At 48.4% G+C, this 12,902-nt stretch overlaps 2 protein-coding genes across 2 annotated transcripts in view; one reads left to right on the top strand and one right to left on the bottom strand.

Moving 5' to 3' along the window:
• Positions 1-209: 209 nt before the first annotated feature.
• ADPRH (ADP-ribosylarginine hydrolase) lies at positions 210-9,128 on the top strand. Its single transcript, XM_059466757.1, has 4 exons — positions 210-520; positions 1,194-1,540; positions 6,581-6,941; positions 7,626-9,128. The coding sequence occupies exons 1-4, from the start codon at positions 210-212 to the stop codon at positions 8,011-8,013; spliced, it is 1,407 nt and encodes a 468-aa protein (XP_059322740.1). The 3' UTR covers positions 8,014-9,128.
• A 261-nt stretch (positions 9,129-9,389) lies between these two features.
• IGSF3 (immunoglobulin superfamily member 3) overlaps positions 9,390-12,902 on the bottom strand; it is a 93,501-nt gene continuing 89,988 nt past the window's right edge. The window contains exon 10 of the mRNA XM_059466219.1: positions 9,390-12,290. Within this exon, the coding sequence (XP_059322202.1) occupies positions 12,040-12,290 (251 nt within the window). The 3' untranslated portion in view covers positions 9,390-12,039. The remainder of the gene's footprint in view (positions 12,291-12,902) is intronic.

The following is a 12,902-nucleotide window of genomic DNA, read 5'->3' as shown; positions in this document are numbered from 1 at the left end:
CCTCCCAAAACCTGTCCCCTGAGCAGACACCGAGGGGGATCCAGCCAGTATCAGGAAGGGGCTGCTCAGCCAGGAGGAGGGAGTGCCTGTTCGTCCACGGGAAATGCTATCAGCGCTTTTTTAAAAAAAAGAAACAGTTCGTTGCCTTGCCCCTGTTTCACTTTCGAGTCCGAGGGCTCAACCTGGCTCCCCTGAGGGCAGCCCCGAAAATGAATGCCAACCAGTCCGTCCGCTGGCGCCGAACGGAGTCCGGCGGGGGCGCCGAGGAGAGCCCGGGGGGCTGGCAGGGAGGGCCCGGCCCCGCTGCCGAGGAGGAGCCGTGCCCGGTCACAGCGCCCCGGGCGGCCGCGGATGGCCGGGCTGAGCGGGGCGGCCCGGGCCGGGTTCAGCAGGCCGCGCCCAGGGCCGCGGAGGCCGAGCCGCGCCCCATGGAGCGGGGCGGGTTCCCGTGCGCTGCTCGGAGCGTGCTGGGAGCGGCGGGAATGCTGGCCGGGCTGGCGGCGATCGGCGGGCTCGCTGTGTGAGTAGCCGCGGGTCGGGAGCGGCCCGGGGCCCGGCTGAGGCGGGGCCGCCGGCGTTCGCCGCTTCTGCTTCTGAGCAGCGAAAAGGAGAAGCGAGGCCTGAGCTGCGGAGGGTTTCTGGGGGAGGGCGTGGTTGGCATTTCATGGCTGAAGTACCTGCGGGGTGGGGGCGCTGCCTGTGTGAGCAGCCGCTGTTGTAGCCTGCCCGAGGAGCAGGGACAGGTGTCACTGCCATGGCCTGGCCCTGCCAAGCCTTACCCCTCACTTCTGTACCCCCGAGGGTCAGCCTCGCCTTACTCCAGGGTACAGGAGCCACTGGGTGCTGAAGTGAGCTTGCTCATGCACTCAGAAAGGTGGAGAACATGGTTGTGGTCACATATCCTGCAGCCCTGCCCTGGGTTTTTAGCCTTTGAGCTGGGTAGGATATGCAGTGTTATCCTGCCAGCATCTCAGCATCTCCAGGTGCCCCTGGTACAGGGCTGGGCTGCCCAGGAACTGCCACACACCCACCCATGGTAGGTGCACAGGGTCCATGTGCTGTGAAGAAATACATCCTCTGAGTGAGACTCGTGTCACAGACAGGGTATCCAGCCTGCTGGAGCTTAGCAGGAAAAGCCCATACTGAACTGGGAAAGATTTCATTCTCATTCTCCTTCTTTTTCTTTCTCATAGTGTCTTCTACAGTGGAGTAGCTGTGGGACAAAAAATGTGTCCTAAAGGAGTGGAAAACTATGTGGCATCCATGGTGCTGAGTGCAGTTGGTGACACAGTGGCATATTACAACGGGAGATGGGAGTTCCAGAAGAGTGGCCCAGTCATCCACAAGGGGCTGGCAGACATGGGGGGGCTGGCCAACCTCAGCCTCCAGGGCTGGATAGTCAGCGATGACACCGTGATGCACTTGGCCACGGCCGAAGCTCTGGTGGCAGCTGGGAAAAACCCAACGTTACCACATCTCTACACTCTGCTTGCAAAGAACTACAAGGAGTGCATGAATGACATGGAGGGCAGAGCTCCAGGTAACCCCTCCATCCTGCTGTCGGGGTAGAGCTGTGCTGTTGTTGCTCATGTCTCTCCTGCAGCTCGGAGCTGGGGCTGGCCCCGGCTCTGCTTTTGTCTCTTTAGCGTGTTTACTGTATTTCACATAAAGGAAAAGTGTTCCACACTCAGTACCTGTTTCAGGATGAGCTAAAGAGAACAGAATAAGGCAAGCTGAAGTGGTTTGGGCTTCTCTGAACTAGATGGAAATGATGCTGTTTTGTTCACATTTACAAAACATGGGTGTGTTTGAGCTTGACCTCGAGAAGGGTGATAGCTTTTGAACTTGGGATTCCTACATTCAGTGGCTAAAAAATTCACATTCAGCTACTGTAATGCACACCCTGAGATGCACCCCACAGAATTAATACAGAACTTCTCATCATAAACACAACAAATTACATGTAAAATATATTTAAGGGCATAAAGATCCTTGCTTGGAATAATTACACTTATTGAACCCAAAGCCTGTTTGTGGCTAGCTCTGCATGCCTGATTTGTGCACCAGGTCAGTGAGGCCAATGTTCTTTTCTGAACCCTGTACTTCCATCATCTCTTCTCTGCATAGGCACATTGGTGCTGAGTTTGTGTCACAAGCAGTGGGCCTGGCAGTATTCAGGAAGGGCACCTTGACAGGCTACAGTAGCCAAGACATGTACAACATATCCCTGTAGTTCCTGCCCTCCTGACCCAGCTCTTCCCTGAGGATTCCATCTGTCTCTGTGCTGGTGGCCCAGGCTCTTCTGGATGCTTGGATTACATTTACATTGGAGCTGCTTAGGCTGGGCCTCTAATTTGACCAGCACAGGAGGCACGAAGTATCCAGGAAACACTCAAATTCAGCAGTCCTGTGCAAAGTTTATACATTGAAATTGTATGTATGCTGAGATGTGCTTATTTGGAGTGGCCAGAGTACGTCAAGAGTGTTCTGTCTTGACATTAAACATGGGAAAGGCCAAATCTTGCCACTGAGCATAGTGTATGGGAGCTGTGCATTTCCAAAATAAACCAGGCTGCAAACCTGAACAGGAATTTATTCTGCTTACCTTTCCACAGTGGGCTCCTGTTCTTGTGTAAAGAACTAAATTATCAGTCTTTTTTTTAACACCCACATTCCCAGTTGCTCGAGTGGCCTAATTAGTAAAATATTTAGGAAGAGGTAATGATGCTTGTCAGGACAGCTGAAGGTGGCAGATGAAACTTTCAAGAGATTCATGGCAGTTGTGGTGAAGCAGCATGGTTTAGTTCCCTCAGCCAAGATGGATTAACCACAGCTGCCAGTGAGACAGCACCTGGAAGGATCTAAGATGAAAAGGAGAAGAACCTAAAATTTAAATATTAGTAAATAATATCTAGGGATAATATCACACCTACTGCATTCCTTCTGTGACTAAACTGAGCTGCAATATGCCCAAAAGAATTCCTTTTCCTGGAAGTGATGATTTGAAAGCAAACTTGCTATGGACATTAAGAGGAGTGACAAGGTCAGGTCAGATTATCTAGGTAAAAAAAAGAAATGCACATTGTTTAGTGGATCCAAAGACAATTAAAAATTTTGCAATCAGAATTGCTCCTGCTGCAGGTATGAAAGGCATTCAGCTCTGAGAGTTTAAATCCTGATCCTTGGCAGTTTAATTCCCACTGAAGGGAACACCTAATCCATACCCTGAAAAGCTGTCTGGATTCTCCATGGCATATTGATAAGTCCTAATGATAAAAGCTGCATGCCAATAACTTCTTTTGGCAGTTGAGAATAAATGGATTTTAACTGAGAACATAACCCAGGGTGGAGCTCTTCTGGCCTAAGTACTCACCAGGGAATTGCAGCTCTGAAGGCTGAGAATGGAAAGTTGCTGTTGGAACTTTTGCCCAACACAGAAGAGATTTCCTTAGAACAGTGGGGGAAAGTCACATTGTTGGCTCACATGAGGCAGTCCAGACCTGAAAACCCAAAGCTGCAGTAACAAAGGGATTCCCACAACGTTCTGAGTCACAGGACAGCCACAGCAGGGTCCCTCAGGGACACAGCCCCAGGAGAGAACTCTGGGGTAGTAATTCAACAAGGTAATCCCTACACCCACTGCTGCTATTTGTGATGTGCCACAGCCCCACATTCATTGTTCCTTGCAGATGACAAAGCCAGTGAATTAAGCAACACAAGCACAGACATACTTCTTTTTTCATGGTACAACTAAAGCACTTCTTCAGGAAACCTTCTGCTTCAAAACTGGTCCTAGTCCTCTCCCTTTGGAATCATTTACCACTGTGTGGTTTCTTTAACTCACCTTTTTTTATGTGTACTGATCAATCCCAAACAACTGTTACCTGGAGAGTCTTGGTCCTATCCCAAAAATTGAGTCCAGCTGTTCTTGAAACTTTTTCAGGTTGCCCTAATTCACACACTACTTTTTCCTTGTATTTCTTTTTTCCTTAGACCAGTACCATGCTTAGGTTACTTTTAATTTCCTCTTGTTAGTGCAAAGGATTTCTAACCTGGACGTAAAGGATTTCCAAAACAATTTGCTAATTCAAAAACTCCCCACAGCAGTTTTTTTAAAACCTATTTTTAAAAAAAAGAGACCTGATGTGATTCCATCTTAAGTCTTCCTAAATTGACTTTCCAATGTTTTAATATTTTAACTGTTTAAAAGTGTGAGGGATACTACTTGTAATACTTCATAAATTGTAAGTCTTAGCTCTCATACACTGGTTTGGTATACACATTGTCATACACTGGTTTACACAATTTTTTCCACTTGCAAGTTATCAGTAGTCATTTCCTAAAATAATATGCACAGGCATAAAGCTGCAAGCAAATTGTATTGCAAAATAACCAGTCTTTCTTTCCATTTAAAGCCTCGTCATCTTCCCTTTTATTTTAGCTACAATTAGTGCAAGAACAATCTCACTTTTTATCAAGCACTGAGGTGTGTGGTCTCAGCCTGCCCAGACAGGTCTTGAAGAAATTATTTTCTCAAAGTTTCAGCAAGAGTAATCTTTACTTTTGTTATGCAGATTTTGATTTTAAACTTCCTTAGTCCCTGTGCTCTCTCCCTTCCCCCTGGCTTTCCTGGAAGAAGTTCTCTTTTACGAGAATTGACAAATAGAGTAGTTGGCACAGCTTTTTAAAAATGTGGCTTTGTTTGACAGGTTCATTTTAATGTCCTGTTACAGGTCACTGGGTTCAATGCTTGGTAAGGTGAGATTTTCAGAAAAATGCCTCAATTTTCTGTTAGTCATCATGAAGTTAGAAATTATGCTGCTATTCCTCTTAACAATTTTGATACACAGCAGCCAGCACTGAATTAGTAAAGTACATGAAATTTAGAGGCTTGGACATGTTCCCACACTGACACATCCTAAAAGCAAACTCACAGACACTTCAGTTAGAGGCTGGTTGTGACTGGTCCCAGTATAGCTAAAGACACTTGGCCCAGCACATGACATTATTCCTGACAGTGACCAGCCCTTAGTTATTTTTAGCATATGTCCAGAAGCCAGTCTTAAAGCTGTGCTTGGATTTGGAGATATTTCAGTTACAGAGGGGCTGTAAATGCAGGTAAAACAAGCTAGACTATGCCATAGACTAAACCCTACTGCCAAACATGTACATGGAAGTGCAGAAGCCCAGAGCCCTGCAGGGGACTCAGTGCAGTACCTGGCTGTGATGAGCAAGGTCACAGATCATGGTGACTGAGTTGCACCAAAGTGAGGTGAATTTGCTTGACCAGGCTTCTTCCTTGCTACTCTATTCTATTTAGTTTGACTTCCAAAGTAACAGAGCACCTGCAAGTTCATCAGCTACCCATCCCAGTGAGGGAACAAAGTCTAGTTTTGGGGGTGTGATAACAGCCAGCTGCTGCTGTTATCCTGTGTGTCTGAGAGAGGACTCAGCACACTGGGGTTACTCTGTTGAGCTCACCTTTGCCACTGTCCAGCACATTAAAACTTAAATGAAGCTGCTCAAAACCTGCCTTGATTTACCTTCCTTCTGGAAAAGAAGTATTTACAGTCGGGCCAGAAGAGAAGACTAGGAGGAAAAAAAGCAAGGTAGAAGAGAATCAAAGATAATTCAGTGTTCCAAACCTATTTCTTCTTTACATACAAGCATTTGGGCTTGGCTCTCAAAACATTTCACTGTCTTGGCTGGGGAAACTGGCTGGGCTTTGAAATTTGGGTGTGTTTTCTTTGTCCTATGAATGTGTTGGACTAACAAGTGTTAGTCTGAAGAAGCAGCACTGGAAGAAACAGAGTCATTTCTTTAAAAAGTAAATAGAAATATGAAGGAGATGGAGGTGGGCTTGCCACATTTCTTACAGTCTTTCTGTAGTTACCCTTTAGTGGCAGTGTTTGGAGATGAACTAGTGAGCTGGACAAACCTTTGGTCCCACCTAATACAGCTGCTCCTAAGCTTTTGAAAGAGGAGTACAGTAGAGCCAATCATGCAGACCGTGTTGAGGTGAGACAGGTGCTACACTCAAGGCTTCCTGTTGGACTTAAAGTACAGCAAGGGAGAGATGGAAAACATTTTCTACCAGTACATTTTCTATTACTGAGGCAAATGAGGAGCTTGTGGGGTCTCTGCCTTTCCAAGTCCTGTGAAAAAACAGTTACCTAGACTGGCCTTGTGTCAGAGATCCTACAAACCTTTCTGTTTACAGAGAAAGAGATATCTAGGTATGTGCGTATATATCTATTAGTATATATGGCTTTTTTGGATAACACAAAATGTAAATATAAGCCATGTCAGAAAATGAGCAGTGAGGTGTTTCCTACCCCCTAGACCTTTTAATTGCTTTCATAAACAAAAATTATCAGGTCTGCTGGGGAGGACATAGGTTGCTCCAGCAGTTTAAGGCAGGATATGCATGTGAGCAGACAACTTACAGTTTTAAAAGGAAGCTCAAATCCCTTACACAGAGCGATGCTTTCTTCCCCGGTGCCCTGCCTGTCTTCCCCCGTTCCCAAGCTGCCTCCTGCTGATGTTTGTGTTTCCCCCTTCCCTCGGGCTCTGTCTCCAGGTGCCATGTCTATGGAAAGCACCAGGAAGCTGGCTCCGGGGCAGCCCGACGGCTGGCGGATCCCGTTCAGCCCGCGGGCAGGGGGCTGCGGGGCCGCCATGCGCGCCATGTGCATCGGGCTGCGCTTCTACCGGCCCGCCCAGCTGGACACGCTGATCCGGGTCAGCATCGAGAGCGGCCGCATGACCCACCACCACCCCACCGGCTACCTGGGGGCCCTGGCCTCAGCCCTCTTCACGGCTTACGCGGTGAACGGCGTGCCCCCCGTGGCCTGGGGGAAGGGGCTCGTGGAGGTGCTGCCACGGGCAAAAGCCTACGTGCAGGAATCCGGCTTCTATGTGAAGGAGAACATGGAGCAATGGTGAGCTGCATTCCCTGCACTGCCATTTCTTAAAGGCCTTGTACCACAGGGCGAGCTCTGCTCATACTTAGGTTTCAGTAATCACATTATGGCAGACTCCTAGGGGGGCCCACACCTGGCACAGTATCAAATTAATCCAGAGTACCTTAACTTAGGAGGCGAAAAAAAAGGCGGATTGTGTTTGGGTCAGGTACTAGTGACCATTTTTTGGATCCAGTATGAAGTAGGTAGACTTGTCATCTCATGCAACTGTGGTCTTATGAAAGATGGCAAGCGGGGCTGGGGAACAGCATCAAGCTTAGGGCTGAGCTCACTTTGAAAGTTATAACCAAATCTGCATATTCACTGCACCTCTGTGTGCAGGGGCACACAGAGGTAGATCTGCTCTGAATTTGGGAGGATGACTCAGTTCTCACTCTGAGCCTTTGAATCCTGCAGGTGCTGGGCTGCCTACTCCCATGTGACTGGAGGGAGGGGAAATCTAACTCACTGAAACTTGTCCTTGTGCCTCTTACCGTAAATCATGCTCCTAGTTTTGACAAATGGGGGCCGCCTGCCATTTTGCTGAGCCCTTGCTCCGGGCTGGTGACGTGGTGCGTTTTCTGCTGGCGCCTGCGCGGTCCTCAGCTGTGTGCTGCTGCCCTGGGACAACTTACAGCCGCTCCATCCCCTCGTGTTTGGCAGGTATTACTTTGAAGACAAGTGGAAAAAATACCTGGAGGAGAGAGGCATCTCGGACGGGGTCTCATCACCCAAATTCCCGGCCAAGTACGGCGTGGAAGAGAGAGACTCGTTCTACACCTCGCTCAGCTACAGCGGCTGGGGCGGCAGCAGCGGGCACGACGCGCCCATGATCGCCTACGACGCCCTGCTGGGCGCAGGGGACTCCTGGACGGAGCTGGCTCACCGCGCCTTCTTCCACGGCGGGGACAGCGACTCCACGGCTGCCATCGCCGCCAGCTGGTGGGGCGTCATCCACGCCTTCAAGGGCGTTCCCCCCAACCTCTACGCCCACCTGGAGTACAAGGAGCGCCTGGAGAAGGTGGCCAAGGACTTGTACAGCATACTGTAGGCAGGAGATGGCAGCCACACCACAGGCACACTTACTCAGCAGCTGTCCCGTGCTCTCTCGCTTGGTTTGCAAAGCTGCCAGATTAAATCTTGAGAATGTAAGCCAGAGCCACACTTGCCTCTTCTCTACCATGAGATCAAATGTCATTCTGAGGGGCTACTGTAATCACAAACCTATTCTCAGCTATCCCCTACATTGGACAAACACCAGTCAAATGAAGCTCAGGTGGGTTCTCTGTCGATAACCCCACACTACCTCGATTCTTTGCCCTTCATTTCCTCCTCTCATTTGTCATTGTAGGCCCCACACTCGTCCATCTCACCTTCCTCCATGAAACAGGCTCAAATAACCCACTAGGCATCCCCTCAGACTGTGACAAAATCCCCTTCCACCCATACTATATTATTAAAGACATCCTGGGATTCGTACTAATTCGTGTGCTGGCTTCAGTGGGGAGGCCACATCGGTGCTAGTTTGGGGCTGGTGGTTTGATGGGAACACACAGTGGTGCCCCAGACATCCCTCCTGTGCTGCAGGGTGGCTGCACATCGTGTGGTCCTCAAGGGGAGCAGGAGCACCCACAGCAGCCTTGCTGGGCCTGCTGCAGCAGCAGGACAGGCAGCAAACCCCACTGAAACCCCCCAAACCAGCATCGGGCAAAAGCAGCCGATTGTGTCTGGGGGCAACAGAGCTTTTTTATAAAATTATTTTAGCAGAGGATGTTTTTTGTTTCAAATGAATGTGGAAAAAACCCCCAAACCCAACCTTAAACCCAATTCTACACCACTCCTGCAATACACGTACAATGCATCATGCTACTTGCCTATTTCAGTGAATATGGGAGAATTCAGGACTCCTGACCAAATCCTTACTTAAGGCAAAGTGGGTAAGGAGAATTAAATAGGTTGCATTGTACCTCAGCTTCATCAGCTTCTGTAGTGAACTATATTCTGCTTTCATCAAGGTTACTAAAAGTAATTTGCTTAACATTTGCTACGCATAATTCTATGAAAATAAGGTTTTTCTTCAAATCCAGACTATGACACAGCAAAGTACTTCTACTGTTTTCAGAACAATTTCAAAATGAGTGTGTTCAATAAAAAGTCCTGATAGACCTCTGTTAAATATTCTATTCTATTATGGCATGGGCTGAGGGTTGGATGGGGTATGAAATCAGAGGTGCCAGGTATCTGCAAGCTCCAGCTGCAGCAGAGAGGAGATGTGCTACCAGTGGTAGGGGGAGAAGTTACTGCATCAAGGAGTAGGAGCAGAGGAAGAGGGTTCCCAGGAGCAGGGCCTCAGCACACCTTTATGTTCTGAGTGTACATAAAGGAATAATAAAAGCCCAGATCTGACAAAAACCAGCAGCAATAGTATTCACAATTTCAACACAGTTTACTACAGCTCTCGGGTGTGTTGTATAAAACATGTTTTAGTGCAACATAGTACAAAGTTTTTGTTGGGTTTTTTTTCACTTTTTTCTTTTTTTAAAAATCCCAAACATTTTTCCACATCATGCATGGATAGGGTCTCTCTCTTTCTTCTTGGGTTCATTACAGACAGTTACTGCAGAGAGAGTGCTTTGAAAAGCTTTGTGTCAAAAGTGATTACAGGAAGAGGCTGCCTTATAAAAACTGAGAGAAGTTTGAGACTGGGCAACACACTGCCAGAGCAATGGAGCAATGTCACCAGCAAGGTACATTCAGGGACCACTGTGGGAGCCACTTGCCAGGAAAGGCTGGGCTGTGTGGCAGGCCTCCAGGAGAGCCGTGCTCTGGGGCAGACAGGCTGGCGAGGAGGAGCGTGGCTCAGGAGCAGAGCAGAGCTCTCCCAGGACAGAACGGCTCCCACTGACTTCATTCTCTCTTCTTCCTTAAAGCTGAAGTGAGTCGTGGTTCCTGCCCAGGAGCAGTACATACAGGAGATAGAACAGTCAGGAAACAATAGCCACTGGCTTGCAGCTGCAGCTGTTTGCACCTCAATTCTTCATTTCCATTCACTTCTCATCCCACTCCTCTCTTTGCAGACGTCTTAGCCAGAAAGGGAAGACAAGTGTGCGGGTGTGCGATACGTACAGATATAGGAATGTGATTGTATGCATATGCTGGGGCCAGGAAGCAGTTACTTCTCCAGGAGGCAGACTTCACAGAGGGTGAGTGAAACTGGGGCTTCCCAGCAGCAGAAGAAACCGGTCCTGTTCTGGTGGAGATGCAGAGGTGGCCAACTTCAAACACCTTAGCACAGGATGATCTGCAGCCACGTGGGTCACCTCTCCTAGACAGGAGCAAGGCTTCACAGTGCAGATCTCCTACCTGAAGCTTCACCACCTCTGAAATATCAAGGCATCAGGGTCTTACTGACTTAGTGCTACAGAGCATCTGCTGAGGTCCCCTCTGCTCCCAAAGAGCAGTCCGACCCTCCGGAGAGGACAAGGGCTGTGGGTATGGCACCTCTCACACGTGAGGCAGGGGGCTCTTGTGGCTGCACCCATCCGCCCCCGCTTGGCTTCAGCCATGCTGCGAAAAAAGAAATGGCCGGATTTGCCAGGAAGACATCAAGGAAGACAACAAAAGGCCATTTTTGGCAAACATTTTCTTCCGCCAGACAGAACGCTTACAGGGGAGGAGGCGGTTCCTCCACAGGACAGGGCAGGGGTTCTTGGCATTAGGGGTGCAGGGGGTCAGGTGCCCCACGTGGTCAGAGCCCTGGTTTGGTTCACAAGAGCATATCTTTCACAGAAAGAACAGCATTTCCTGCCACAGCGACTCTTACAAGAGCAGGTGACATTGCCAGGAGGGGGAGTTTATGGAGAAATGGATTCTCTTCCTAAAGTCTCAGAAACAAATGGCAGATGCACATATACACAGGGGGAAGATTTCTCTTCACATCACAGGGTGCTGATGGGCTGCAGGCCCCTTGCTTTGTCCAGGTTCACCCTGGAGAGCAGTGCAGCCACAGGAAAACTCGTGACACATGGTGGTTAACTGCACGTCCCCACTACGTGGCATGTTTGCTACTTGGGCTCCTTGGCTGAACCATCCAGGGACTGTGAAGGTGACCCGTTGAGCTTCTCCTTTCCTCCTTCCTAGAGTCTTTACTTTGGTCATGTTGAAGCCTTCAGAGACTGGATTAAGCCTCCCATTCCCAAATGACTGGGGCACAGAGGAGATCTGCCTCATCTGAGGTGGCAGCATGGACACCAGGGAGGAGCATGACTCTGGTGAGGCCATACAAGGACCCTCTTTGCTACAACACAGTCAGGACTTTCAGGTGTCCTTCCTTTCCCCCCTTCAGTTCCATGAGACAAACTCAACTGCTTTTGTCCTGACCGCAAGCACGCTCAATATTCAGTCTCTCCAAGACCTGGGAACACTCCCAAAAAGTGAATTGCTCCCTCCTGAGAAAAGGAGTAAGGTGGAGGCAAGAAGATGCTGAGGCTACAGCCAGTCTTTGAAATTAACCTCTTGACAGACAGCCCAGTTAACCCCTCTGGGGACAGACCTGGCTTTGTCTGTTTTGGAAGAGGGAGGAGTTAGCTCAGTGCACCTTGGGAAAAGATCTTCTTCACTGTGGCACTGAGTCTGAGAAGGAAAAACAGTCTGTTTTGGAAAACATATACGTTTAGTTCCAAAGAGATCATCCTAGGACCAAATACCCCCTGGGAACTCCACACTGTGTGGAGGGCAGGGAAAGTCTACAGTTCTTTGAGTGACCAAAAAATAAATGATAAAAAAGCAACAGCCCAAAAGACAGCAACTGATGTGAGTCAAATTAGTCCGAGAGGAACATCTGCTATGTACAGCAAGTGCCTCTGTCCATTGGGGTGAGGGGGTATGTTCCCACAGGTGCTGGAAGAAGCCTTGGACCTTCCTGCTCCTGGTGGCTGCGCAGAGCTCAGCCACTGTGTCGGAGCACAGAGACTGAAACAAATGCAACAAGAACAAAAAACCCCACTGTGCTCCTCAGGGCTCCCGGTGTATCTCTACTTCTCTCCCTCTGTGCGTCCCTACAGGTGTCTCTGCCTCTTTAGTCCATGGTTCCCGGGTGGATGCTGAGGACTGGTGGCTCTAGGCAAGTGGGAGAGTAGTTGAGGTGAGGCTCTTTGATCCACAGCAAGGGAACCCCATTCTTGCCCTCCGAGTTCTTGCTGGAGTTTCGGCTCTTGAACCGCACCAGGAGGATGGTGATGATCAAGATGCCAAAGATGGGGAAGGGGTAGAAGAACACAAAGTAGAAGAGGGCGTCATTGGAGCAGATGACAGACTGCAGCGTGGAGCCTGGAAAGAGACACAGGCTGGTCACATTTCATGGTTTCTCTCTAATCAGGGCATGCAAACTTCCTCAGAAACATAGAAAACCAGATGCTCATTATTCCATGTAAAGCAGGAGGTGGAGCTCTGGGAAAAATAACAGTGTTGGAACACAAAGTTCTAACGGGGGATGTTTCATGCCATAATGAGTGCCATGTTTCATGTTTCATGCCATAATGAGTGATAGTCCTCGGTTACTGTTATACTTTTTGGAAATTTTTTTTTGTTTAGGATTTTTTTTGGGAAGCTGAGAAGCTTCAGAAAAAAATGAAAATAATAATTATCTAATTATTTATCCAACAAGCAGTTGTTTAATTGGTTTCATGTAAATTGTTTTAACTTAATGACCAATCATCATCCAACTGCATCAAAACTCTAAAAACAATGACGAATTTTCATAATCATTCTTTATAGCCTTCTATAGGTATCCTTTGTCTATTCTTTAATATAATTTTAGTATAACATTCTTGAATAGAATAGAATAGAATAACATCCTTCTAAAAACATAGAGTCAAATTCTCAATTCCTCCTTCGTCCTAAAAATCCCAAAAATACCACAGTCCTCCCTGGTGGAGATTT

This window comes from Ammospiza nelsoni, chromosome 2 (assembly GCF_027579445.1).
Source record: "Ammospiza nelsoni isolate bAmmNel1 chromosome 2, bAmmNel1.pri, whole genome shotgun sequence".
In the NCBI taxonomy this organism is placed as follows: Eukaryota; Metazoa; Chordata; class Aves; order Passeriformes; family Passerellidae; genus Ammospiza; species Ammospiza nelsoni.
This window is presented reverse-complemented; position numbering and strand designations above follow the sequence as displayed.